The following is a 24,790-nucleotide window of genomic DNA, read 5'->3' on the forward strand; positions in this document are numbered from 1 at the left end:
GAGCTGCTGTGTGTGTGTGTTGACGGCGGAGAAGGTGACTCCTGGACGAGCGGACACATTTCGTCGCTAAAAACGAGACATTTACGCCGAGAAAGGAGCATTGTTGACGGCGTGAGCGACCATGTCTTCTTTCGGGAGAACGCTGGGAATGTTCAGGAGCGGCGCTTTACTGCTGAGACGAGGCCCGCGAAGAATAACGAGCAGAAAGTAAGAGTCCCGTCCGTTAGCATGTTAGCTACAGCAACGACGTGCTAACACATCGAAGAGCGAACTAAAAACCGTCTAAATCAAGTTTCACTAAAAACACGTACACGCGTGGCACGAGGCGACAGAGACATGAAATCACGTTTACTTTGACTTTCAGAGACTAACGATTTTTTTTTACAAACCGAGTAACATGTCAACGATTTTCTCGATTTATCGAGTACTTGTTTGGTCCAGAAAATGTTCAGTTTCCCAAACCTCGAAATGATGATGTTCTCAAATGTCTTAATTTGTGTTATTTTGGTCAAATGGATCAATGAAACCACGAAATATTATATACTAACCGAATAGAGATGAATAAAAATGAAATTGAAATGGTTTCATCAGATTTGTAAATGAACAGATTGAGTCTTTTACGATCTCTACCTTTATTTAGTTTGATCTAAACACCGCCGTACATCGTTCAGTGATCGTGGTGCTGTTTTTCTTTACTTTACGTTAAATATCAAACGGATGAAGGTCGTAATCTAAGTTTACCTGTCACTATTATTCTGATTATTCTCAATTATTGCATCCCAGGATATTATTGTATTATTTCCTGAAAACCTCATTAATATATAACTATGAAAAATACATGTTCAAATGTGTCCGTATTTGTGCACATTTTCTATAAACTCGCAGAGATGGAGGAAATGGAACACTGAACTGTTTGAAAGGACTCGCGTCTATTTAGTAAACTTTCTAAAGGAAATATTAAATAAGATAATAAAACACAAGTTCCATTATTGACTGTAGAGATGCAGTCGCCCCCTTGTGGCACAAAGACGCGTTTGCCCAGTCAGGATCCCTCTGGTCTCTGTGTGAGAGCGTTGTACAGCGTGTTGTTCCATCTCCACGGCGTCTAATGTAACGTGTTATTCATGTTTCAGTGGTAGCGGCGGGACACACATCGAGCCGCAGTACAGACAGTATCCTCTTCTGACCAAGCACCAGAAGTTTCAGTCGGAGCTCATCAGTGGAGCCATGTGGTTCTGGATCCTCTGGCACTGTTGGCATGATCCCGATGCCGTGCTGGTGAGTAAATGCGTCATTGACGTAACCTACGAGCCCAGTGATGGATCACTGATCGCATATGAGTTTTTATCCACACGGAAACAGAGCTTTGTCGACTTAGTGTCTGAGACCACGTTCTGATGGAAGCGGCACCTAACGACAAAAACTGCATATTCAACTTAACCCGTTTCCGTGTGGACGGCCCCTTAAAGGGTTTTCTTTAAACATGGCGTCATTTAAAGAAACATCTTAATACGCACATACAGACTGCACACTGTGTACATGGCGTTTAGTGGGAGTTCGGGGTCAGGTTGAAGGGGCGGGGCTGTGACATCGTTTCCACATAAATGCACGTGTGTCGTTGAGAAAAGTTTGATTTAGTGTGATGTGTTCTAGTACGTACAAACATCGACACCGAGTACTGAACGACCCATGAGATAACCGTGGATAGTGGTGTGACATTAAAGTTCTTACCTCTCACGTAGGGTCACTTCCCCTGGCCTGATGCTTCTCAGTGGACAGACGAGGAGCTTGGAATTCCACCAGATGATGAGGAATAAGGTGATTTCCTCAATTTCCTTAGCCACGGCAGAAAGGATATCGCTCTTTTTTTCCCTTTGTGTCGTCGTAAACTTAAGTTTCAAAAGGAAGGAAAATGGACACGCTGCTGTAGAAACATGCAGAGAAATGACACAGGTTTACAATCATACTGTTACTGCTCATAAATGTCCAATATCGAGGTTTCCCTGGATCTTTAACTCACGAGTGGCGCCTCTTTCTATCAGTAGAATTCTCATTTTCCAGTCTGAAGACTAAACTGACAGCGATGCAACCAACTTTACACGTACTATGTCGTTTAAAACATAGCAAAGAAAAAGCTGGAGCTCTGCCACGTGTAGGTGTTATTATGGGCTGTAACGCTGCCCTTAAATGGAACCTGAGGTTATATTTGCTGTTTTTGTTGCTCACTAACGCCACACGTGTTTGTCTGTGTCTGTAGATCCGGATCCTCGTTGCTGTACACGTCTCCAGGTTGTTCTGAAAGCCGCTGTTGTACATAGACTAATAAAAACTATCTTTAATTAAGTTAAAAAACTGTCGTCTCTCCCTGTCCAAACACACTCACCTGACAAAAAGCTTATTTCATTTAATTTTATTTACACGCAATTTTTTTTTTTTGAAATGCAGAAACAAAATGCAACGCATCAACAGTGTCACAGTTAGCCAGTGTTTGAATATTAAATCATAAGCCATTTAAATCTGAGGGAGGGGGGGGGGGGGGGGGGCCATTTCAAAAACACATGAACACAAATTCAAAAGAAAAAAAAGGGAGCGACTGTCTGGTGGATTTTACAGCTTATAACAAACCCTGCCTGCGGGTCAGCTCGTGTGTGTGTGTGTGTGTTTTAATGACCTGACATGCAAAAGAGTTCAAAAGGTTAAAGTGTAGTGTGAGGGGAAAAATAATCCACTAAACTGTCTCGAATTTAGTGGATTGGCTGAGATTTGTGTTGAGATTCTGTGGAAACAGTCGCTGTCACGCAGGTCACAAAGGTCACGAGTGGACCTGAGTTTGAGCGCCGTTACACGAGTCACACTGAGCCTCTGCATCATTAAACCGCTGACATTTAAATCCCACAGAATTTTGTCCTAAAAAAAAAAAAGGTCCAGTATGTAAGAATTAGTGCCACTGCCATCTAGTGGTGAAGCTGCAGATTGAGCTGGAGCAACTCTCCAGTCCATTGTGGGAGGAACCCGAAGAGAACAAGGACAGTGCGAACCACTGCTCCACCGTGTTACACGGTGTTTGAAAGCAAAACACAGCAGAATCATTCAAACAAACCAGATCTGCGTCTGAAGATACTTTAACTACGCGGTAAATAGTTGCTGCTGAAAAATGTGAAATAGAGACGAGTGCTGTTGTGTAGAAAGATCTTTAAGAGGAAATAAAAACCTGTCTGTCGGCCGGCAGCAGCAGCAGCAGCACTCTCTGTCTCTATTCCATTTTTCAGCAACAGACGTGAGATTCCCTCGAGTGAACCTGGAAGAGACTTTCCACAACATCGTGCAGCCGTAACTTAACATAACATAAACCGAAGTTTAACACTGAGCTGAGTGCAGGGAAAATAAAAGTCAACTAAAAAACACGGCTCGTCTTTACAACTTGAAAACCACAACCATGAAATCCTTTTCCTTTTGTTTTGGAGCGATTAAAAAAAGCTTTTTGAGAACGTCCGGTTCCATCCATGACGATGTGGCTGGTGGTGAATCGAAAACACGATGTCCATGGCATCATTCCCTGAGAGTGAAGGACTGAGCGCTGCTAACATGAACAAAGAAAACCTCACTCATCCTCAAAGGTTTGGATCGACCACAGTGGCTCAGAATACTGTTGTTTTTTTTGCTCAATGGTTGAGTGGCACGAGCAGAAAGAGCTCAGGTGAAGGAAGCTAAACTACGGCCTCGAACCCTCTGCTACAGGGACAAGAACCACGTGGAGAACTCACGAGAACCAACCAAACTTGTATGTAAACTGCTACAAAACTGATGATCACATGAAAAACCACGTATGTGACAAAGATAAAAAATAGAAGAGGGAAAAAAAACCCCAATAAAAGGAAAAGAAGCCTCAGATTAGACCGAGGAAATAAAATCATCTCTTTTTCAATTAATAAATACATCATTCAGAATTCATAAAAAAACAAAAACACATTTATATATAAAAGAAAAGCAACATCACATAAAACAGGAAATAAATTAAGCAGACGAGTCATTGTCAGTTTGTTCTTTTGTTTTAGCGTCAATGACTCCAAATTCCTACTGACACAAATTCACCAGGGGGCGGCGCTGTGGAGCGACTTCCCCTTCTCCAAAAATGAACAAAAGAAAATCCCCAAGAAAGACGAGACTCCTCCTTCTTCTTCTTCTTCTCCTCCTCCTCCTCACGAGACAACAGCGCAGATCTGCGACATCCAAACTCTGGCTCCGATCTTCCTCCTCGTAAAGTCATTGCTGGTGTGACTGAGATAAAAGGGGGCGGGGGCAGAGTCGGGGGGCGGGGAATATGAGCGGGGTAAAGTATAAACAATAAGCACCATTTTGAAATTTTCTTTGTCCTCCTTGGCACAAACGAAAAGAGAAAACCCTGCAAGAGATGAAGCTCCGTTTCACTTCATCGTCGTCGTCGTCGTGGTGACGGTGGAGTTTTAAGCGAGCGTGACGCAGATGATCTCGGCATCGGACGCGGTTGTTATTTCGTTTCTCTGTCGTCTGGTGGACGTCCGTCAGACTTCCTGTCCTCGTGTCCCTGCAGCAGAGAGACAGACGGACGGCGTCCCTGGTGTGCTTGTAGTGAAGTCGTGCGCTTGCATGTGTCAAACCCAGTTACCCTGTCTCCTTCAGCATGCACAGTCAAGTCCAGGAGTCTCCAGCACCACAAGTGTCCACTAACAAATACACAAATGTTTCTTCTTCTTCTTCTTCTTCTTCTTCTTGTCTTTTTTCCCCACGTCTGCCGTGTGTGTGTGTGTGTGTGTTTGTGTGTTTGTGTGTGTGAGTTGTTGGAGAGTTACACAAAGACACGACTGCGTCTGTTGAGTTTCAGGATCTTTCCCAGTCTCTGCTTGGCTGTAGCCATTCCTTTTTTGGGCCGTTTGCCTGGAAAAGAACAAAGAAACAAAAAGAATGAACAACAATAAGAAAAGAAAAGCAGATTTAAGTTCAGCTCAGAAAATCACAAACAACTTCACTGGGTGTGTGTGTGTGTGTGTGTGTGTGTGTGTGTGTGTGTGTGTGTGTGTGTGTGTGGATCAGTCAGAACCACAGGTCCAGATCCAGGTCCAGTCGACGTACATTGAGATAAAACACTAAACACACGTCTGCGTTAATCGCGGTGTTTTAAGTTCAAGTCAAACCTTTGGTGGCCTGATTGCTGATAGGTGGGGGGTTGGGGGCGTGTCTCTTGGAGGGGTGCAGCGGTGGAGACATGGAGGGATCACAGTACTGGTATTCCGTCTCTGGGCTGGGGGGGCTGGGGGGCCCCTGATTGTCCCAGGCCTCGCTGCTGCTGTTGCCCTGACTGTCCATCGGGCTCTTGGCTCCCTGCAGGAGGCGCTGGTGCTGCTGCACCTCCTCCCTCTGGCTGGAGCCGGACCACCAGGACTCCTGGGACAGACCTGTCTTCTCTGGCTCGGAGGGACACAGCAGTCCAGCCATGGACAGCATCCCCTGAATGGCGTCCTGTGTGCTGGGTGAGGTAGGACGGTCTCTGCGGGGACAACATGGACGTGAGGACTCTGCACGGCCCGTGGAACAGCTTTGATTTACATCATCACTTCCTGCTTTCTTACCGTTTGAGTGGTTTGTGTTTGTGCCTGAGTTTCTGACCGGACTGGTCCAGCTCTGTGTCGAGCCCTGAGCCTTCTTCCTCCTCCTTCTCATCCCCCTCCTCCTCCTCATCCTCGTCTTCGTCCTCATCCTCCGAACTCTGTGAATCCTCGTCGGACGAAGACGACGAGGACAACGATGCTTTACGCTGCAGTGGCAAAGAGAGATGATGCATTAGGTTCCTCACTCCTCAGTGGACTCAAATTCAAGACTTTTCAAGAACTTTCCAGGACCAGTTTACTCAAATTCAAAGACTTTTCAAGGACTTTCCAGGACCAGTTTACTCAAATTCAACTGTCCCAGGATCTTGGACAAAGTCAGATTTTATTTACTCTCTCTTGCTTAAAATGAATCTGAATCTCACGTCAGCGGCGGGGACAGAGACAGAGACAGAGGACAGTGTCCTCGACAGCAACGTCTGTCCTGTAATGCAGGGCATCAAACAGTAGGTGGCGTCGTAACAAACAAAATACCTAAATGTCAACCTCACTTCTTTCTTTTTAAGAAAAATTCAAGCACTTTCAATGACTTTCAAAAACCTTTAAGGGCCTTGAATTGAAGGGATTTCAAGGACCCGTGGGCAGAAATGAACATACAAGTAAACATGTGACTAGAAGTAAAGAATGACTGAGAAAAGGAAGTCAAGGCTGTTGAAGAAGCGGCCATCTTGTGCCGCCATGTTTCTTACCAGTGATGTCACGACACTAGCTGTCAATCACAGTGTCGTTGTGTGAGTGCAGACGTCTCACCTGTGTGGGAGAGTCAGCGTGTGACTCCACGTCAGACGCGTCAGACACGTCAGACGCGTCAGACACGTCAGACACGTCTTCCCTGAGGTCAGTCTTCACCGTCTCCACGCCTCCTGAACAACAACAACAACAACAACAACAACAACACAATCAGCTGACGTGGTTGACGACGCTCGAGTGTGAACAGCTCAGATGAAGAGAGAGTGACTGACTGAGGGGCGAGGCTCTGTGTCGCTCGTGCCGCTCGTCACCGTCCTGCGCTCGTCGCTCCGTCTTCGCGTCCACGCGACTCTTTGGTGGACTCTGACCGACCTCCGACTTCACTGGGCTGCTGCCCGGCCGCCTCATGTCTCTGCACGCACACGCACGCACACACACACACACACACACACAAACAAACAAACAAACAAACAAACAAAGGTTGAGCTATTGTTAGTATTAGTTTGTTTTTTTAAAGTGAAACGACTGATGTTTCCTTGGCTCCATGTAACAGACGTAGACATGGGCCGGTTACCAGTTTCAATGTATACCACGGTATGAAAAAGTCACGCTTTCAAATGTTCCGTCATATCGTTACTGCGGTATGAGCGTATTTGTTTTTGATTTTGTTAAATGTGACGTGACGTGTGGTCAGAGAGAAAGTAGAGGTCCTTCACGCCGTGTGCAGCTGCAGCGTGCAGCGCCCCTCCCAAGGTCATTCTTGTTTCTACATCCTGAATTGTGTGACAAATCAATAACAATAATAATAATAATAATAATAATAATACATTTCATTTAAAAGCGCCTTTCAGGTCACTCAAGGACACTTTACAAACAAAAGGAATTAAAATCACACAATTCGATAAATCAAAGCAAAGTTTCTGAGTTTGAACTCCTACATTCAGATCACACAGGATCTGATCTGTACGTCGTTTCATTTCACATGAGTTGAACTTGTATGTTGACATTTATCTCAGACCTTACTGTGAATGTTCTGCAAACAGAGAAAAACCTTCTGACCTGATGATTCTGCCGTTGACCAGCATGAGCCGCAGATGGTTGTCCTCTAAAGACTCAGCAGCAGCTGCTGCCGACGACGCCGTCGACGCTTTGTTCAACTTCCCGTGAACCTTCGCACAGAACGCTGGATCCTGAGGGAGTGAACGCCACAGTCAGTCAGTCAGTCAGTCCTTATAAGCAGCACTTTAGGGGGACGTAGGAATCACAGACGGTCTGAGAACTGACTGACCGACCGATGAAAATAATCATTATTTACAGCTCTAAATGTCTGCATTTCCATCAAGTTAAAATACAGATGTGGCAATCAATACAATTCATGTTTAAAAGTCATGGTGCACCGTGTGTGGGTCAGTGTTTCAGTCCACATCTGCACCGTGTGGGTCAGTGTTTCAGTCCTCACCTCCTCCAGTGGTCCCACCTCCAGCCTCTTCAGCACCTCTCTGGTGTGCCGCTCTAAGATGTCCAGGTTGGAGGGACCTTTGGGTGCGTGTTGCTGCTGCTGCTCATGCCCCAGCTGCTGCTGCGGCTGCTGCTGCTGCTGCTCATGCCCCGGCTGCTGCTGCTGCTGCTGCTGCTCATGCCCCAGCTGCTGCTGCGGCTGCTGCTGCTGCTGCTGCTGCCCTGGCTGCTGCTGCTGCTGCTGCTGCTGCTGCTCCCTCAGCCGCCTGGCGGCTCTCCTCGCCCGCCGCGCCTGACACAGCCTCTCCAGTGTGGAGCGAGCGGGCGGGCAGACGTTGGATCCAGACATGAGCGCGCAGCCACTTCCCTGAGATTTCACCGGCTTGCCCACACTTCCTGGTTCTTCCTGTGGACGAGACGTCAAAAAAAGAAAAAAAGTTCTTCTCACTTTCTTCATAGTTTGTCCTTTTTAAACTCTCAACTCAACAATTTATTAATCAAGTTTTTTAAATCTAGACCAACTTAAATAAAATATTCCGACCATTGTCATCATGTTATTGTTTTTATTGACATATTTCATATGAATTACATTTGAAAAAGGGCCAGAAAATGTCCTTTGCGTGAGTGCTTTTGTAAACACTGGTAAACAATGGTTTAAAGTCAAAGTGGATTTTAGAGTTCCGTTTAGAATACACCATAGGTTTACACGAATAAGAGACTTTGCATTTTCATTTTGAAAGTTGAACAGTTTAAAACATAGTTTCCAAAAGACTTCTCCAAGTATATAAATGTCTAATAAAATTGATATTTGATAAAATTCTGTGCTCTCTGCTTCATTTCTCCACCGCTCTGAGTGTCTTTGAATTACCGTAATAACTGTGTGTGACTGAAATTATCGTGTAATTACGGCAAAGAACTCTGGCCCAGTCGCGTCACCGGTGATGAACTTTATTGTATTTGTTTTTTTATTTCACTTTTCTTCTTCATATTTTTCATATGTTATCTTTAAAATAATGTTTTGACTTTCTTTTCAGGTCTTAAATGCGTAAATGAATCGACCGTCGTCTTGAATAAAGAATTATATTTCCACACAACATCCAACAACAGTTCATTGAAGCAATATTTGATTCTTTCTTTCTAAATGTGGAGCAAATATTATCAAATATCTCTGATAGTAATCGAAGCGTTACTACGACGACGACGACGACGACGACCTCGACACTGAAAGACTGAAAACTTATCCTTTCTTACCTCGAGGTGGCGGATTTCCTTGGTCAGCTCTTTAATGAGATGGTTGGGCCTGATGTGGTCTGGTACCTCACTGTTGGGCTCAGTCACCTGAAAACGAGGAGGAGGAGGAGGAGGAGGAGGAGGAGGAGGACAGAGTCACTGACACACGTCCAGAAGACAAGGACAGACGGTGGTGATGTCTCAGCTGCTGTGAACTCACCTCTCTCTTCAGCCAGGTCTTCAGTGCACTGATTAAAGCCTTGACTCCTTCCACTAGGTAGGTTGGTGGTGGACAGTTGTCCTCGCGGAGCTCTGACAAAACAGACATTATTATCATTATGATGATGATTATGATTATGATTATTATTATCATTAGTATTGTTGTTATTAATCTCCCACGTCTAAGATTGTGCATCGTCTCTCACCTTTCAGAATTTCCAGGAGGTTCTTGGCCACATACCAACATATGGCCTCAAAGTACGGAAACTTAAAGAGGTCTGGGGTTTTCAGACGACGCTCCATCTCATAACACCTGCAGCAAACGTGTGAAACAAACGTGTGAAACAATCAGAAAACTCAGCTGAAAGAGCGACAGACGCGACAGACTGAGTCCTGGGAAAGCTGCATTCACCTGAGCTGCATGTCAATGTTGAGGTTGTGAAGGAAGTTCCCTCCAAAAGCCATGCAATCCTGAGAGGTGAGCACGCCATGGATCCAGCCTGCAGGGGGCGCCAAAGCTTTAATATCAACACAGCTACTACACTGACAGTCACACAGCACATGACAAAACTTTATCAGTCAGTGTTCGGAGGTATTGTGAATATTTACACACAGTCTCTGGTTTGTACGTTAAAAAGAAACAAAACGCGTATCTTTCCACCGTCGGACGTGAACAGACGTAAGTTTATCTATTAAAATAACTTGTCCCTTCTTTTCAGAGATAAACCCGTGATCTTTAGACGACAGCGAGTAAGAGAGATGAGAGTGTGGGGGAGGGGAGGAGTCTGTAAGGCTGATGGACAGGCCTGATAATGCAGCAGTTGACTGACCCACTGTGCTGCTCTCTGACCCCCACTTCATTCCCACCTCTTCAAAAACTCTCTCTCACAAAGCTGCTTGGACCTGCGGAGAGAAGACACGGCCTGAGACTCGTCCAGCCGTCCACAGAGAGGACAGGGCCGAGTGTGTGTGTGTGTGTGTGTGTGTGTGACTTCAGACATGAGCGTCACTTTAGTGAATAATGAATCCATGAATGTTAAAAACACATGAATTCTGCTCCAGGTCACACTTCTGTTCAAAGTCAAACGAGGCTTGGCGATTTGTCTCAATCTCAATCTAAGACTTTGACTGAAGCTTTATGTTATTTCATCACATAAGCACACGTTTGTCTTCATTTCTCCGTTGTAATCATGATCATTAAGACACGTTTGGGTTGTTGCTACTCAGAGAGAAATTCCCTCTCTGTCATTTTCCCCTGGCAATGACAGGGCACTTTCAACAAGGCTGTATTTTCCTGGCTGGAGTCATGAGAAGCTGTGATTTTAGCTTTTGAATAAATGCAAAAAAAGACAAACGGAGACAAAGGTGCTTTCACACCTCGTTTGTTTTGGGGTTTCAGCTCCAGGCTCTGAGGCCACGTCCAGACGGAAACAAACGGAAACTATCTTTATCTTTGTCCTTTTCAAAAGGAAATATCTCCGTCTAAACTAAACCTGCCCCAAGTAATGAAAAAGAAAAACAAGGTCGAGGGAAAGTTCTGTCTCTGTGTGGATCAGGACTTAAAGAAAGCAGAGGTTGTGTGAACGTCAGGTGTAAACAAACACCTGCTGATAAGACATGGAATCATTTAAGCTGCTAGGTGCTAATCTGCTCAGAATATGAACCTTCCAGAAACGAAGTTTAAATACAGTTATTCAAAAATCCTTGTGTAACCATGGTAACAGTGTGACTATACCTACAACCTGCCCAGATGAACCCAACTGTCGCCAACTTTCAATTTATACAATAAGCAGCACATTTGCATTCTAATAAGAGTTTTCTGAAAGCAGACCAGGACTCCAGGTGCATCAAAGGTCCTTAAAAGTGATAAAAACATGGTCACACACCTGTAGGGATGAGCAGGGTGGTTCCCTGGGGTACGACACACTTGTAACACGTGTCCACTTTGTCTCCAAAGAACACTTCACTCTGATTGGGCGAGGAGCTCCACGCCTCGTATAGTGCAAGGTTGGCAAGAGTGGGTTTGATCAAGTAGAAAACCTTCTCCCCCTGCACGACAGACGGAGAGGAGACGCTCAACATCATCACCACACGTGACAAGCTAAGACTACGACAGTGACTGAACAAAAACACACACACACGTGCAGTACGTTTGAGTAGAAAGCCAAGTTACACTTAACGTGTGTGTGTGAGTGAGCATGGCAGCTGTGACTATCGTGCTTTTATTTATTTATTTATCTCCTTAAACAAAGAAAACATGTGTCATGATATTATTCTAAAAGATAATTAAAGCCAAAGTGACTTTTACACGAGACACACACACACACACAGAGAGAGAGAGACGAGCCTTAAACGCACTCACCCAGAGAACGTGGTACCAGACGGAGGTGCCTCCAAAGTCTATGTGGAAATCTGTGTAGCTGTCCTTGACCCCCATGAGACAGTACTTCTGGACAAAGGGTTTGGGGAAAAAGGAGTCGTCCGGCCAGTAGTTCTCCACCCAGGACATTTTCTGAGCCACGTCAGGAACCTCCACCAACTGTGACATCCTGCAGGTGTTTGGAGAGAGAGGTCAGAGGCTCGGGTTAACGTGATGACTCCCAGCTGTGAGGTCTGATTTTAAAAACACTCAGACTGAAAATAACGATTATCATCATCAAATTATATGAAAACTATATTTGACTTTTTTGGAACACAACTGCAACTAAAGAGAAAGGAATCCAGTTAAATATACAGTATATTATAATAAAGATCATATTATAGTTCCATAATTTAAAAGGGATAAATATAGTTTTAAGTTTATTATTCATATCAGATTCTGTCAAAAAGAAGTAATGGCCCATGAAGGTATAAACATGTGCTGGAATTAGAGAATTTAAACAAACTTCATGAGCCAAATCGCCAACTTTGAGTGCAAACTGAAGTGAGTGAATGAATGAATGAATGAATGAATGAATGAATGAATGAAAGAAAGAAAAAGCAGCATCTTTATCTTACTTGCTGTCAGAGAACTCCAGGCTGATGAGGTTGAGAACCTTGGGTCGATGGGACTTGGTGAAATACTTGACAAACTCACTGAGTTTCATCTTGCTGTCGGCCTGCCGCGCCACATCGATCACATCCACCACTTTGTCACCACCTACACAGACAGACGGACAGACAGACACAATCACTATCTATCTATCCATCTATCCATCCATCTATATACCCTTTTATTGGAAAGACATTGACTGCTGAGTGTGTGTGTGTGTGTGTGTGTGTGTGTGTGTGTGCGTGGGGGGGGGGAGGGGGGGGTTGCTGGCATCTCCATGTGCTATTAGAGATCAAGCCCTGAGGTAAACTGGCACCAGTATGGCAGAGTGGGGAGAGGAGGCGGGGCTGTGCTGAGAGACAATCTGTCCTGACGACTCGTCCCTGAGGAGGTGCAGAGGGTGGAGGTGAGAGGGTGATGCTGCGTCTGATCACTCTCCAGTGTTTAGGGAAATATAGACGAGAGAGAGAAGGTGCCGAGTCTGTACGTATGCACGACATAAAACAGATGCTGAAAACCAACCACAAAGCAGAGACTCGTAGCACACGGCTAACACTCGGGACCCTACAAATCACACTCGGGTGACACATGGGGCCGGAAGTAGGACTGGGGTGCAGTGTGTGTGCAGCAAGACAGCTGGTTGTTGTATTTTCGCAACACCCCTCCCACACACCTTTTTTATTAGCCCTTTGCCTTTTCCCCCCCTCTCTCCCCCTCTCTCCCCCTTCACACACCCACCCACACACACACACCTCTGAAGCCCAGCTGGCCAGCGTCTGATGACAGAGAACAGCTGGACTTTCAGTCAGTCACAGTCAGAGGTGGAGGAGAAAGCATCGAGCTCAAACTGCACTTTTTCAAACATGTACAGCCGTGATGAAGCGATCTGCCGTGCACCGTGATCACTGTGATAGATGACATCACCCTGTGATGTTAACAAGGTCAGTAATTAAATATGTCTTTGTCGACACGCTGGAGCCAGAAACTGTGTTGTCACTGAACTCATCACGCTCACTTTGACCTCGTTACCTCAGTTACAGAGCAAAGTGACTGAGAAGAGAAGATTACACAGACTGTACCAGACTCACATGGAATTATCATCAAAACACACAAACTGCAAATAAAATATGGATTTAATCGCTCAAAAATATTGTATTTGATTTGTTTGTAATGATCAGAATTACAAACAAATAATTTCAGTTACGCTCCCTCACTTTGCGCCGTGGTTTTTTTGTTTGTGAGTCTGACCAGGGGCGGGGCTTAGGAAGCTGCCTGCTGATTGGCTTCTGAGTTTGAGCGACCACTTCATGGACCAGAAGTAGACACAGGATTGGAGTCACTGTCACCGAGGACCGTGTCTACGTCCGGTCTATTGAGCGGTGGCTTCACGTGTGACCTCAGCACTGTGAAGATAACTCAACGTTTGGTCGACGAACGTTTGACAAAATGTCACACCAAGTATTTTTCATCCAACCTTTGCTCTTAGCGATTTACGCAGCTCCACACATGTGAAGGAAAAGACCTTGAATTTAAACACTGGTTTTGAGGCAGGCGACAAGATTGTATAAAAACACTTTTAAAGATAAAACTGCTTGAGTTTTTTATGTCTCATTTTTATTGCAAAATTGCCCACACATGCTGGATGTATGAATAATCCATATATAATATTATTAATGATATTATTGTCAGATGTAGCTGCTGAAGAACTAAATAAACACATGGTGAAATCTGTGTTCTATCAACGGTCAGAACAAGCTGAGCTGTGTTTAAGCAGCTCGACCACACACCGAGTCCACAGAGCCACAACATCCCTGCATCAGACCCTCATGAGTCACAAGAGGACGCCGGCGTTCATTCCCGTTGTCCCATTGTTTAGCGACTGTAAGAAACGTAACCCGACTCTCGGTCCCGGGTCACGACACCTGTGCCTTGGCTTAATGCTCAATAGGGCATGGGAGAGGGAGATGAAGCCGTCTGTAATCTGAACTTAATGATAAAAACACCAGTGGGCTGGGTAATGGGCTTGTAACAGGAGCAGGGAAGTGGCAAGCTGTCTCAGTAAGGAAGCGCCGTGGTCACGGAGAGGGCAGTGAAAGCTTAGCCGTCACTCATTTAGAAGTCATTCGGCCGTCGTCTGATGCCTGATAAGTGGGTTAAAACCCCATGAACCTGGAAACCTGTTCACATTGACACACAGATGGCGCCTGCTGGGCGCTGGCCGGTGTTGGGTGGTTTCAGTAGCTTTTAAGCTGACCAAGGCTGCCGTACATCCTAATCACACTGACCACATCCTTCCCAAAGGATGAACACTAATGTGGCTATCATGAATTTAATCCAACACAGAGACAACTGCTCTACGGCACGTCTTCTTACCGACATACTGCTCCACGTCTTTGACGGAGAAAGTAGGAGGAGGTAGTTTGAGTCCCAGACCTTCCATCTCAGTGACCGCCATGGGGTAGTTGAAGCCGTGTCTCTCCAGGTACCTGGGCGTCACCACCTCACCCTTCATTCTCATCAGAATCTCCTCGCCACTGGAACAAGACCATGACAATGTCAGCACGCTCCATCCAACAAAACCTCTGAGTGTAGAACTTGAACATCTGAACGATCACTTAAAGGCACAAAGATGAATAAATGTGTCCAAATGTAAACATACTTGACAAAGGTCCTGTTCTGCAGCTCCTTGACAAACACCGAGGTTCCAGCTTGAACTGGCTTCGATCCGTCGTCCGGCTCCGTGTAGTCGTGCCGATGCCAGTTGTTGCGCTTTTTCACTGAAACAAACAAACAGAGTTGTTCAAATGAATTCTCTCATTCTCCCAAAGAAAGTGGCAAATTATGCACATCACTCCATTCACTACTTGAACCAGAGGGGCTTGTCCAATCAGAGTGGAGGGCTTACAACGCCATTCAATTAGCCTGCTAATGTCTGCCCTCTAGGCTCTCAGAGGTTAACCCGAGGTTCCCCTCCCCCACAAAATAAAACTCAGACCAACGCTGCAGAGAAAAGGCAGAGAAAAGGCAGAGAAAAGGCCCTTTCCCCTGGGAGCAGTCCGACATGCAGATCAACAGAGTGGGATGTGAGATGCCGAACGCCAAGGAGGCCAGACATGTAAATGGAAGGCAGAGAATCAGAGGCACTAATGACAGAGAGCATGACTCACTCAGGGAGGGTCCGTGTACGACATCGCAGTTGGGACAGTGGTAAACATCGATGTCCACGGCCTGATGCTCTTCGACCTTCACGCAGCTGGAGACGGACAAGAGACACAGAGTTAGAGCAGGTTCACACTTTCTCATAATGGTTCCAACAGGGTCTACTAGGTTTACTAGGTGTTAGGTTTGATGTTGTGTACGGAGACTGAACATGAGGAAACCCAATAAATCATAGTGCCAATGAACAGATGCCAGTCATCTGCATACAAGAGATGGACACATGAGAGCTTCTGAAAGTAATTCAGGTTTCACAACGCGTTGAGCTCAGAGGAGAACTTCAAGATACAATCAGTCGGTGGTTTAGGAAACACAGGGCGAAACTTTACACCATTTTATGGACTAACACGGGTTAGGTAACCCCAAACCGTCTGAAAACAAATGTTTGTCGCAGCCCTTCTTTCAGCCTTACACGTGATGCTTCTGCAGAGCTACACACTGAGATTATGTTTGACCTGGGACGACCAAAACTGCACAAGGAACTCACTATTGGCTAATGCCAAACTTTGTCAGTCCTCATAATTGTGGCGATGTCAGCAAAGGGCAGTTTGGGTCTGAAACACAGCCTTTGCTTTCATTCATCTTTTCTACAACTGCAGTTCCTGCAGCTGATGTTTGCCACACGCGGGGCATTTCAGGACTTTGACAACGTGATCATTTAAGGACACGTTATTTCCTCTGCTGACGGAAACATCAAGTATTTGTGACTGCAACAATGTCTCCTATTGAGCACAAAGAACTACAGACATGTAAATAAGCATCAAATGGAGCAAAGCCACCGTGAACCTACAGTTGCATCAAAGTCAAATCTAATAACTCTGATACGATTGAGTCAGACCAATGAAAGAAGCTACACATCATTATCTTGTGTTTGGTTCCACTTGGAAAAACAAACCACTCTGGAAAAAAGTTATTATTTAGCCATTTTAAACTTGGTCTTTCTTGTTCTTCACCATGTGAATGTAAAATAAAGTCAAAAACGTTAGCTGAAAATCAGCTGCTTGTAAAAATAGTGATGACTGTTGCAGTCTTGCTTTTTGGCCCACGGAGCTGTGATCACTCACTCGGCTACCCCCGACCGCCCTGCAACAGCCAAACCACAGGCACCAACACACACATGCATTCCTCCACTGCATACCAGAGTCCCATTCCAGAGAAGCACGGGTTCAACAGCAACCGAGTTGCCTTTTCAGAGACACCAATAGATAAAAAAAAAAAAGCTGCAAAAAGACCATGTTAGTGTGGACACAGGTCATTTTAAATGGTCAATTCATTTGCATAAAGAGGTGAAGAGTTAGCACTCGACGGATGCTCTGTGATTCACACACGACTGTTGTTTTTTGAACACATATTTTGTACTAAACAAGATTATATGTCCCATGTTTACGTCCTCTGGCCGATTTCTAAACATCTGGATTTTTTTTCTATGGTGGGAATAGATAAAATGGACATTTACTCGCAGGTTAGATTAAACTTCAAGAGCCCCAAACTGGTGACAAATCACAGTAAGAAGCTTGTGTGATCAGACAAAAAGAAAACTCCAGAGACTGATTTGTGATTTTTAGAAATCAGGGCAACCGATAACGATGACCTTTTTTTAGGCCCATATATTTAGCTGCTTTTCTTTTGCACCCCTCCATCTGATTTATGACAACAAATAGATAGCATAGCAAACAGTGTCATCTTACAGTATCTTAAATTAAAAACACCAAAAAAGGGGCATCAAAAAACTTCTTTGGATGAAAATTTTTTTCGTGACTTAACATTATCAATTTCCTGAGAACAAAAGTGTAATTTGTAATAACTGGCTAATTAACACATAATAATCAGCCTCTAAAGAAAACTGCACACATTTACATTAACAGACCGTGTGATTACTTCAGTGTACCATTAACTTCAGTTTTGCAGGTTTTGAACCGTCAACTTTTGAGACAATGGCCTCAAGTTGGTGGGTAGCAATAGCTATGATGGGCTGATGTGACCCCTGCACTTACATGTAAAAGCCTGTCTGCTGCAGGCTGCTATCACCTTTGATCTACAAGGAATTGCAGGAAACTGTAAAGGAAATTAAGCCGGGGGCCATTAACTCATCAGGAAGTGGTGAGTGTGTGTGAATGCACGACTCCATCACCGTGGTGCACTAACAGGATATAAACAGAAGCTCTCTTTCCATAGTTGACCACAATCTGGCTGCACAGCAAAATTCTTCTTGTTGGAAAGAGCGTCATTCCTGACGGAGACGAGCACATTTCTCATTCTTTACAAAAGCGGCCTTGGGGTTATATAGGAGTCGTGTAACTGAATAATTAGGTGCACATTATATCCGTTTTATTTTGTCCACAGCTGCAGAAAAACAATGTAAAAGTCAGGAAGTGAAAAAGAAAAAGCCCTCCTGCTGCTGCTGCTGCTGCTGCTGCTGCTGCACGTGAGTGAGCAGAGAACCAACACTAAGTGATACTGCAGTGCTTGGCTGAAGCATAAAGCCTCGCTCATGTATCAGGAATCTTGGATCAGACGTGTGGCTGTCGGCAGAGGGAAAGCATGAGTCACTGCTGCCGGGTGGTCAACGGCGACGTGTGCTCGACACAGGTGACCCTGCTGTCCTCGTCTCACTCGTCGTTTTCTGTTATGTAACGCCGCAGTGGGAGAATCAGGGCACTGTGCCACATTCGTAGGCCTGAGTCAGTGCATGCGTCACCTTTAACGATCACTACGTGGTGGGCAAAGCGGCCTGTGAGACCGTGTGGACTTGAGGCAGTGAATGCAAAACAGGGGGAGGGAACTCAGCTGAGAGGAAGTATTTCCTGCCTTGCTCCGACTTGACGGTGTATTGCATCACTGCAGAGCTGGTGGTTGTGCAAACTGCTCAAAAACCCACATGAATATAATCAATCAGAGCAAAAAAAACGATTAAAGGAAAGTGAACAAACGCACACTTGATAAGAGACAGTGTTATCATCACATGCTTTAAAGTGGTGCTTCAGATTATTAATTGATTGTTAACCAGTCTCAATTACATAAGAAATCATTAAAACTTAATCATTTAAGTTTGTGGATAAAACGTGATATTAGAGAACATCATAATGTCAAGGTTTAGGAAACACACATTGACTGATTACTCGATTATGAAAACAAGCTTTGAATTTGAAGTTGTCAGCACTTTCAGCCACTTACCAAAAGACTTGTCTAATAAATATGTGCCTGCTTATGTCTACGACATCTTAAGAATATGTTTGCCACTTTATTTCACTATTTGACAGCCTTTTCTGGCAGGAAACTCATTTTGCAATCCATTCATTGTCACATGACAAAGCCCAAAGAGAAACTCAGTGATTTCAGCTGACAGAGACTCATTTGGGAATATTTGCCCAGCTTTGGTGAATTCTAATGATAGATTTCAAACACTGAAGTGACAAAAGAACACATTTCGAACGACTGATAAAGGCAGTCGTGGATCAACAACTGCTGTGCGCCGTCCGTGACGTAAAATTGCAGATTTTCTCTTTGGTGTGGTAAGTAAGCGCTTTACAAAGCAACACAAACGTTATTTTCCAGTCTTAAGAGCGGTAAAAAAGCAGCGCACACATCCTCAAGATAAAGATTTAGAGTTGAAGGACAATCACAAAAGTCCCGTCACATCCAGACTGGAGGGTTACTCTGTGACGACACAGTAGCAGATTACCAAGCATAACATCCCTTCCTGAACAAGAGATGTGTGTACTTGGCTGAAACACAACTATTAACAGCCCCTCTCCCCGCACTTCCTCTCATCAAGGGCGTCCTTCCTGTGTGACTGAGAGCTTATTCATTAGTCCATGCACTATGAGGGGTTCATTGTCCCAGTGATCAGTGCAGAAACACAAAGGCTGGAGGCGGGCACTGCTATTATTTTAAGCTCTAAATAAGACCTCCGCATGGGGCGCTGACACTCCTACATTAGAGAGCTGGCAGATCTCTAAAGGATGGGCGGTAGAGATAGAGAGGAGATGAGGGCAGTTGAATACACCTGGTTGTCTTTATCTATCTTTATCTAACCCAGAGGTGCACCAGTCTCCTCCAGCCCAGGCCTAATGTGCTCAGCCAAAGCCTGCATAAACAGTGTTCGACAACCTGGACGGCAGTCAGGGCCACTGAGGCCTGACAGATGGATCGGGATCTGTCACTTTGGACTTACTGGTTAAATCGTTTTGGTGAGCTTAGCATAATAGCGACCCAACATGTATGCAGTGGTTAGAGCAGGAAAGAGACCGCAGTCTGCTGGAAAACAACAAAAGAGGATTACTTTGTTGTTTATGGGGCGTCGGGGAGCCCCGGGGAGTTTTAACAACTGAATCGTTTTTGGTGCAGGTTGGGTTGTCTTAGGGCTACAAGCACCGGTGCTTAGCTTTCACACATGTCTTCAACGTGGCTCGTCTCAGAGCCCCCAGTAAAATCTACAAAGTCCTCAGTCTTGTGAGCGTCTGCGGCTGAAATACACCAGCCAGCAAAACAACAAAGAGTGACTGAAACTTACACACAGATTCACGTTTTTCCTTTGCTGCGAGAATAAATCAGACAACTATCCCATTTTCATTTCTCAGGAGCACAAATATTGAACTAACTATAGTATATTTTTCTCCAGCACTGACAGACTTTCATTGTCTTGAATGTTATGTAAAACGATGCAGGTCAAATCTACTCCAATGTTAAATGTTAAAGCTACTTATAAAGATTTGTAAAAGTAAATTAACTGTAGGGAGTAAAGTACTGCTTTGATGTCATAATTCACACTGACTGGTAATCAATACACAAGGCTCTTGACCCCTAATCAACATTGATCAAGCTAAAAGTAATGCCGTTTCCCTGCCCCCAAGAGACAGCAATACTAATGAGTGTAAACATTGCTTTTAACGGAGCTATGAGGCCGCTCTTGACTCTGTCCATTTAACTTATCAAACATCTAAATAGATGACCGGAATTGCCTCCATTTGGACCAAAAAAAAAATCACCCATCCATCCACCCAACACAAACACTAGAAAGGCGTTCTGTAGAGCAGGCGCATCCGTCTCTCTTTAGTGAGCTCACTCTATGCGACATTGACGGATTGTGCATTGAACTTGGCTGACTGGAGCTCCCATCAATCATTTCCTCTGTCCCATCAAGCCCCGCCGGTTTATCATCACCCCCACCACCTATACCTAAAAATCAGACAATGAGCTGAAACCTTAACTGGGGTAAACACCACCATCCGGCTTGATTTATGAGGATTTCCAGCAGACTCCTGCGTTCCACAATGTTGACATAAACTGGCCTCTTGGACAAACTGGGAACAAACCACTCACAGGAGCAGGTCTTGTAATTAAGTGAGGCTCAAAATGCTAAATTAAAGACTTCACGGTAAAATTTGCAATCCAAACCACAAGGTCTGCTTCAGGGCTGTGATGTTTACACCTTTGAGGTAGAGGTAAAAAACAAAAACTACTTACAACTACGACTGCATAATTAACCACTTAAAATTAAATTCACTGTATAACCAAGTGCAATGTCTTGCTCTTCAATTTAGAAAACATGTTCATTTTTTAACTAGAGAGGGGTAAGTTCAAACTCAAACCTTAAAAACCTCAAAGTGAAAAATATACTGTCTAGAAGCTCATAAGACCAAAGTGATTGCCTTGGTCCAGCAGAGGGCGCTTTGAGCTTAGCTCAGCCTTTGATCCACTTTGATTTCATCAGAATAATAAGAATGCTATGCTGTTTTGCTGTGAAAATGGAGGACAACCACAACACCAAAGCACTCAGAAATGCGGGGTGTGGAAGTGTTTCAGGTTCTACAACATAGATGGCAAAGCAACAAGACAAAAGAATTGTCAACCGGAGTCGACAAACTTCAACAAATCACCATTTAGATAGACATATTTTCCTCATAAAATGATAGTAAAGATACAACACTGATCATTCCAGCCCATTTAGGATCATCTCACAATCTTGTCAATAACTAACCACTGCTTTGGTTGATTCATCAACTCCTGCTGCATTTCAAGCCTACACTGACAACACCTTTGGTGTCGCAACACAAGGCCGCAGTGAATGGTTGACATGTCTTAATAATAAGAAAAAGTACGTCTGAAACGACCTCATCAAGATAAGACATGTTTCGGTTTTCCCGTCACCTCACTGCTCACTAGCCTGACGCAGAGTTCCGATTGCCCCAATCCTTGTATCGTTAAAAAACCCAGACTCAATTGTGCACTTGAGATGCAGAGATATGAGTGATGGAAAGCAGGACACTCTCCAGAAACGGAGACAGACAAACCCACGCAGCACCACAAACAGAAACTCCACCAACACACCAGAAAAAACAAGTATCAGGAGGCTGAGCTCCTGTTCTTTTCTCTCTGTCAGCGAATCACCATCCTCAGCAAGAGAATACCCCCTTTCCTTCTGGCCAGCCTCGTGGGAAAGAGGCTGGAAATGTGGCTGTTTTTGGTTTTTGGAGCTCCACTGTGCGTATCTGCTTATTAGTCATCAATGGAGGAAGTTCCAACATTTGTTCCTTTCCTTGCTGGCACATGACTAACAGCCAGCCAGTCTTTTTTGGCTCTCCAGCACAGTGATTTTTTTGGCAGCAGGATTCATGTGGTTATGCAATGCTTCCGTCATTTTGACACAAGCAAAAAAATAAACCAGATTATTGTATTGGTAAACAGTTACCCTAGAGATGCGCCCACACAGGCAGATTCAGGAATGCAAACCTTTAAGTGAGTGACAGCTTTAGGACATACTTGTAAAAAGTTTACTTGCTACTCCAGTCTGATGTGTGTCACATATAATTTGACACCAAGAAGACCCTTTCAATCTTCATAGTGTAAACCTCTAATTATCATTCTTCTTTTAGTTTGAGAACTGCAAGTTACCCAGCAGCCTTTCTCATGGGTGTTACATCTCAGCAATTACAATAACTGATGATAAAAATCACTCCAAAAGTACAGTATGTACTTTCACCTTGGATAACATCACAACACAAGAGGTAGAAACGATCTAGACGACAACGTATTAACTGTTCATCACAGATACTAGCTTTGGGTTACAGCACATGTGACAGAAATTCAATCACAGGTAATGACAAACATTACACAATTAAAACATATTAATAGACACTGATTAGAAATTATTCAGCCAACAAACACAACCCACGTGATTAATAAAGACACATTTTCCCAGTGTCAGTACACTCCCATATTGCACAAAGTTAACAACTGTTGCCTGTGTTCGGATTTCCACTGAAATTTCATTATTTCCCCATGTGTGCCATAATCTACACCCCCACAAAATGTAATCCCAATCCGCCTTTCACTTCTTGGAGTTACGCTGCTAACAGTCAGACAAGACTCCTTCGATGAAGGTAAACCACAGTCCAGGAATAAATCGAGCACTTCCCCAAGCCACCACTAGGGGTCTCCTGCCATGTGCCCTCTCTGCTTGGAGGGGGGTTTAAATTTCTCCAGCTGTCAATCAAAAGCCTAACCATAACAAACACCTTGTTCGCAACCACTGACTTTCCACCGAAGTAGATCGATAAAACATTTTTTATTGCTAAAATAGAATTTTTATTTAATTTTTTAAAGATCATTTTGTACAATGTGTTTGAATTTCTATCACAATGGAATACAATCTCATCATGGAGTATAATAAAAAAATAGAGGATCCATCCGTTCAGGAATTACCTAAAACATTTAGTCAAGATAAACAAATGTAAAGTTCAACTAAAAGGTTATTTGCGGTTAACCTTAAATAACCCGCTGTGGTGAAACGAGGACAAGCGCCACTAGCACAATAAACACAATAAATGTTAATCCGTTAAACGACAGTAAAACAATCTATACGAGTTCATATTTGAGTGTAACGCGGAGAGTAAACGTGCAGCGTCCGTGTGTCACGATGATTACACAGGCTGACTGACACAACTCGACAACACTGATAGATCCGCTTATTAGTGGACAAAAACCAGTTACCGGGGAGTCAATAACGTCTGATATCAACACATTTCAATAAATCAAGTCAAAGCGATTAGTTTCAGACTCGTCTGTGGAACAATTGAGCGAATAGAAGCGTATTTGAGGGAGCGAAAGCCCCACTTTCTTTGGTGAAGTCGTGTCAATAGACGGTTTAAAACCCCCGTCGCCCACCGCTAGCGTTAGCGGAGGCTAAGTTAGCAACCAGCCGAAGCCGAACAGGAGAACCGTCGCTTCTGCTCAATAAACAACCGCTGTTCGTCGTGTTCGGCGCGTTGTGTCCGCGGAGGACACCGCAGCCCACGTACCTGCCGTGGAACCAGTCCTTACAGATGTCGCATTCGATCATAAACCGGCTCACATCGTACGGCTGCCGGCAGACACAGTACAGCGGGGCCGCCGCCATCTTCCTACTGTCCCCAAACAACGCAGGAATGAAGCGGGGCGGGGATTTAAACCAACGTCCGGAAATACCCGAGGGCACACGAGCTCCGCCGCCGTTCTAGGCAATCCCACTTCTGACGTCACCTATCAAATTCAGTTCCATCTGGTTGAGTGGGCGGCGAACAACAATAGACGCAAACTTTTCTTCTTTGCCGAACAAAGCAGCGACATTATGGTTTGGTTTGAACGATTCTGTCAGCAACGTCTTATTTAGACGGTTCAGATGTACACGAAGACTTTAAAGGAAATAAGGCCTTGGTTTTCTTTGAAGTTTGAAGGATTCTATCCTTATTAGCATACTAACCAGTTGTCTTTGACGTTTTTTTAAATATTTATTTCTTGCATTCAGAAGGAAAAGAAGGGGCAAAATTAACATTTAAACTTGTCACCTAGACACATTTTTAATTTCTTGAATAATTTCTCCCTTTTTCATGCTTGATGAAAATGTGTGCCAGGTTGTGCATTATTGAGTCTTCAAAATGTTTGTATTTTTTATTTTTAGTCTATTATAAACAACGTTAACTAAAATACTCACACTAGCACACCTTATGCACAAACATGTCCTCATTGAAACAGATTCAGATCATGTTTTTGAAGCAAACACATGGCACTTTAAGGGTGTTTGATTTACTCGAGTGGAATGAGTTCCCTGATTGAAACCAACTACAAACTTCAGGGGCTGAAACAATTACTTGATTATAAATCGATTACTAAATTAATCAACTATTTTGATATTCAATTAATCAGTTTGAGAGTTTTTTTAAATGTGAATATTTTCTGGTTTCTGGGCTCCATAAGACAAAGAAATCATTTTTCTTTTATGGACCAAACAATAAACAATACATATACATTGAACTGGATGTGTTTA

At 44.1% G+C, this 24,790-nt stretch overlaps 2 protein-coding genes across 3 annotated transcripts; one reads left to right on the top strand and one right to left on the bottom strand.

Moving 5' to 3' along the window:
- On the top strand, positions 1–2,352 carry ndufb2 (NADH:ubiquinone oxidoreductase subunit B2). The gene is made up of 4 exons (XM_058625668.1): positions 1–207; positions 1,134–1,278; positions 1,743–1,818; positions 2,258–2,352. The coding sequence occupies exons 1-3, from the start codon at positions 122–124 to the stop codon at positions 1,815–1,817; spliced, it is 306 nt and encodes a 101-aa protein (XP_058481651.1). The 5' UTR covers positions 1–121; the 3' UTR covers position 1,818; positions 2,258–2,352.
- Positions 2,353–3,947: 1,595 nt separating this feature from the next.
- On the bottom strand, positions 3,948–24,113 carry kdm7aa (lysine (K)-specific demethylase 7Aa). 2 transcript variants are annotated; one of them, XM_058625658.1, is made up of 19 exons: positions 23,787–24,113; positions 15,438–15,523; positions 14,930–15,047; positions 14,644–14,804; positions 12,237–12,378; positions 11,602–11,788; positions 11,126–11,288; positions 9,652–9,739; positions 9,446–9,552; positions 9,241–9,332; positions 9,042–9,128; positions 7,792–8,196; positions 7,392–7,522; positions 6,605–6,744; positions 6,456–6,505; positions 6,393–6,419; positions 5,607–5,791; positions 5,172–5,524; positions 3,948–4,914 (listed from the first exon to the last, which is right to left on the bottom strand). In XM_058625658.1, the coding sequence occupies exons 1-19, from the start codon at positions 23,882–23,884 to the stop codon at positions 4,826–4,828; spliced, it is 2,709 nt and encodes a 902-aa protein (XP_058481641.1). In that variant the 5' UTR covers positions 23,885–24,113; the 3' UTR covers positions 3,948–4,825. The 2 variants fall into 2 exon arrangements, with proteins under 2 accessions (XP_058481641.1, XP_058481640.1); XM_058625657.1 differs by having other exon boundaries at positions 6,393–6,505; positions 23,787–24,112.
- Between the last annotated feature and the right edge of the window lie 677 nt (positions 24,114–24,790).

Source organism: Solea solea, chromosome 3 (genome assembly GCF_958295425.1).
Source record: "Solea solea chromosome 3, fSolSol10.1, whole genome shotgun sequence".
Classification (NCBI taxonomy): Eukaryota; Metazoa; Chordata; class Actinopteri; order Pleuronectiformes; family Soleidae; genus Solea; species Solea solea.

Bases quoted from the DNA above. Each gene is read 5' to 3' on its own strand.
- ndufb2 (XM_058625668.1), top strand. From the start codon at position 122: ATGTCTTCTTTCGGGAGAACGCTGGGAATGTTCAGGAGCGGCGCTTTA. The intron at 208-1,133 runs GTAAGAGTCCCG...TTCATGTTTCAG, and splicing joins CGAAGAATAACGAGCAGAAA to TGGTAGCGGCGGGACACACA. The intron at 1,279-1,742 runs GTGAGTAAATGC...CCTCTCACGTAG, and splicing joins ATGATCCCGATGCCGTGCTG to GGTCACTTCCCCTGGCCTGA.
- kdm7aa (XM_058625657.1), bottom strand. From the start codon at position 23,884: ATGGCGGCGGCCCCGCTGTACTGTGTCTGCCGGCAGCCGTACGATGTG. The intron at 12,379-14,643 runs GTAAGAAGACGT...CTGTCTGTGTAG, and splicing joins AGACGTGGAGCAGTATGTCG to GTGGTGACAAAGTGGTGGAT. The intron at 5,792-6,392 runs GTGAGACGTCTG...TTGCCACTGCAG, and splicing joins ACGCTGACTCTCCCACACAG to CGTAAAGCATCGTTGTCCTC.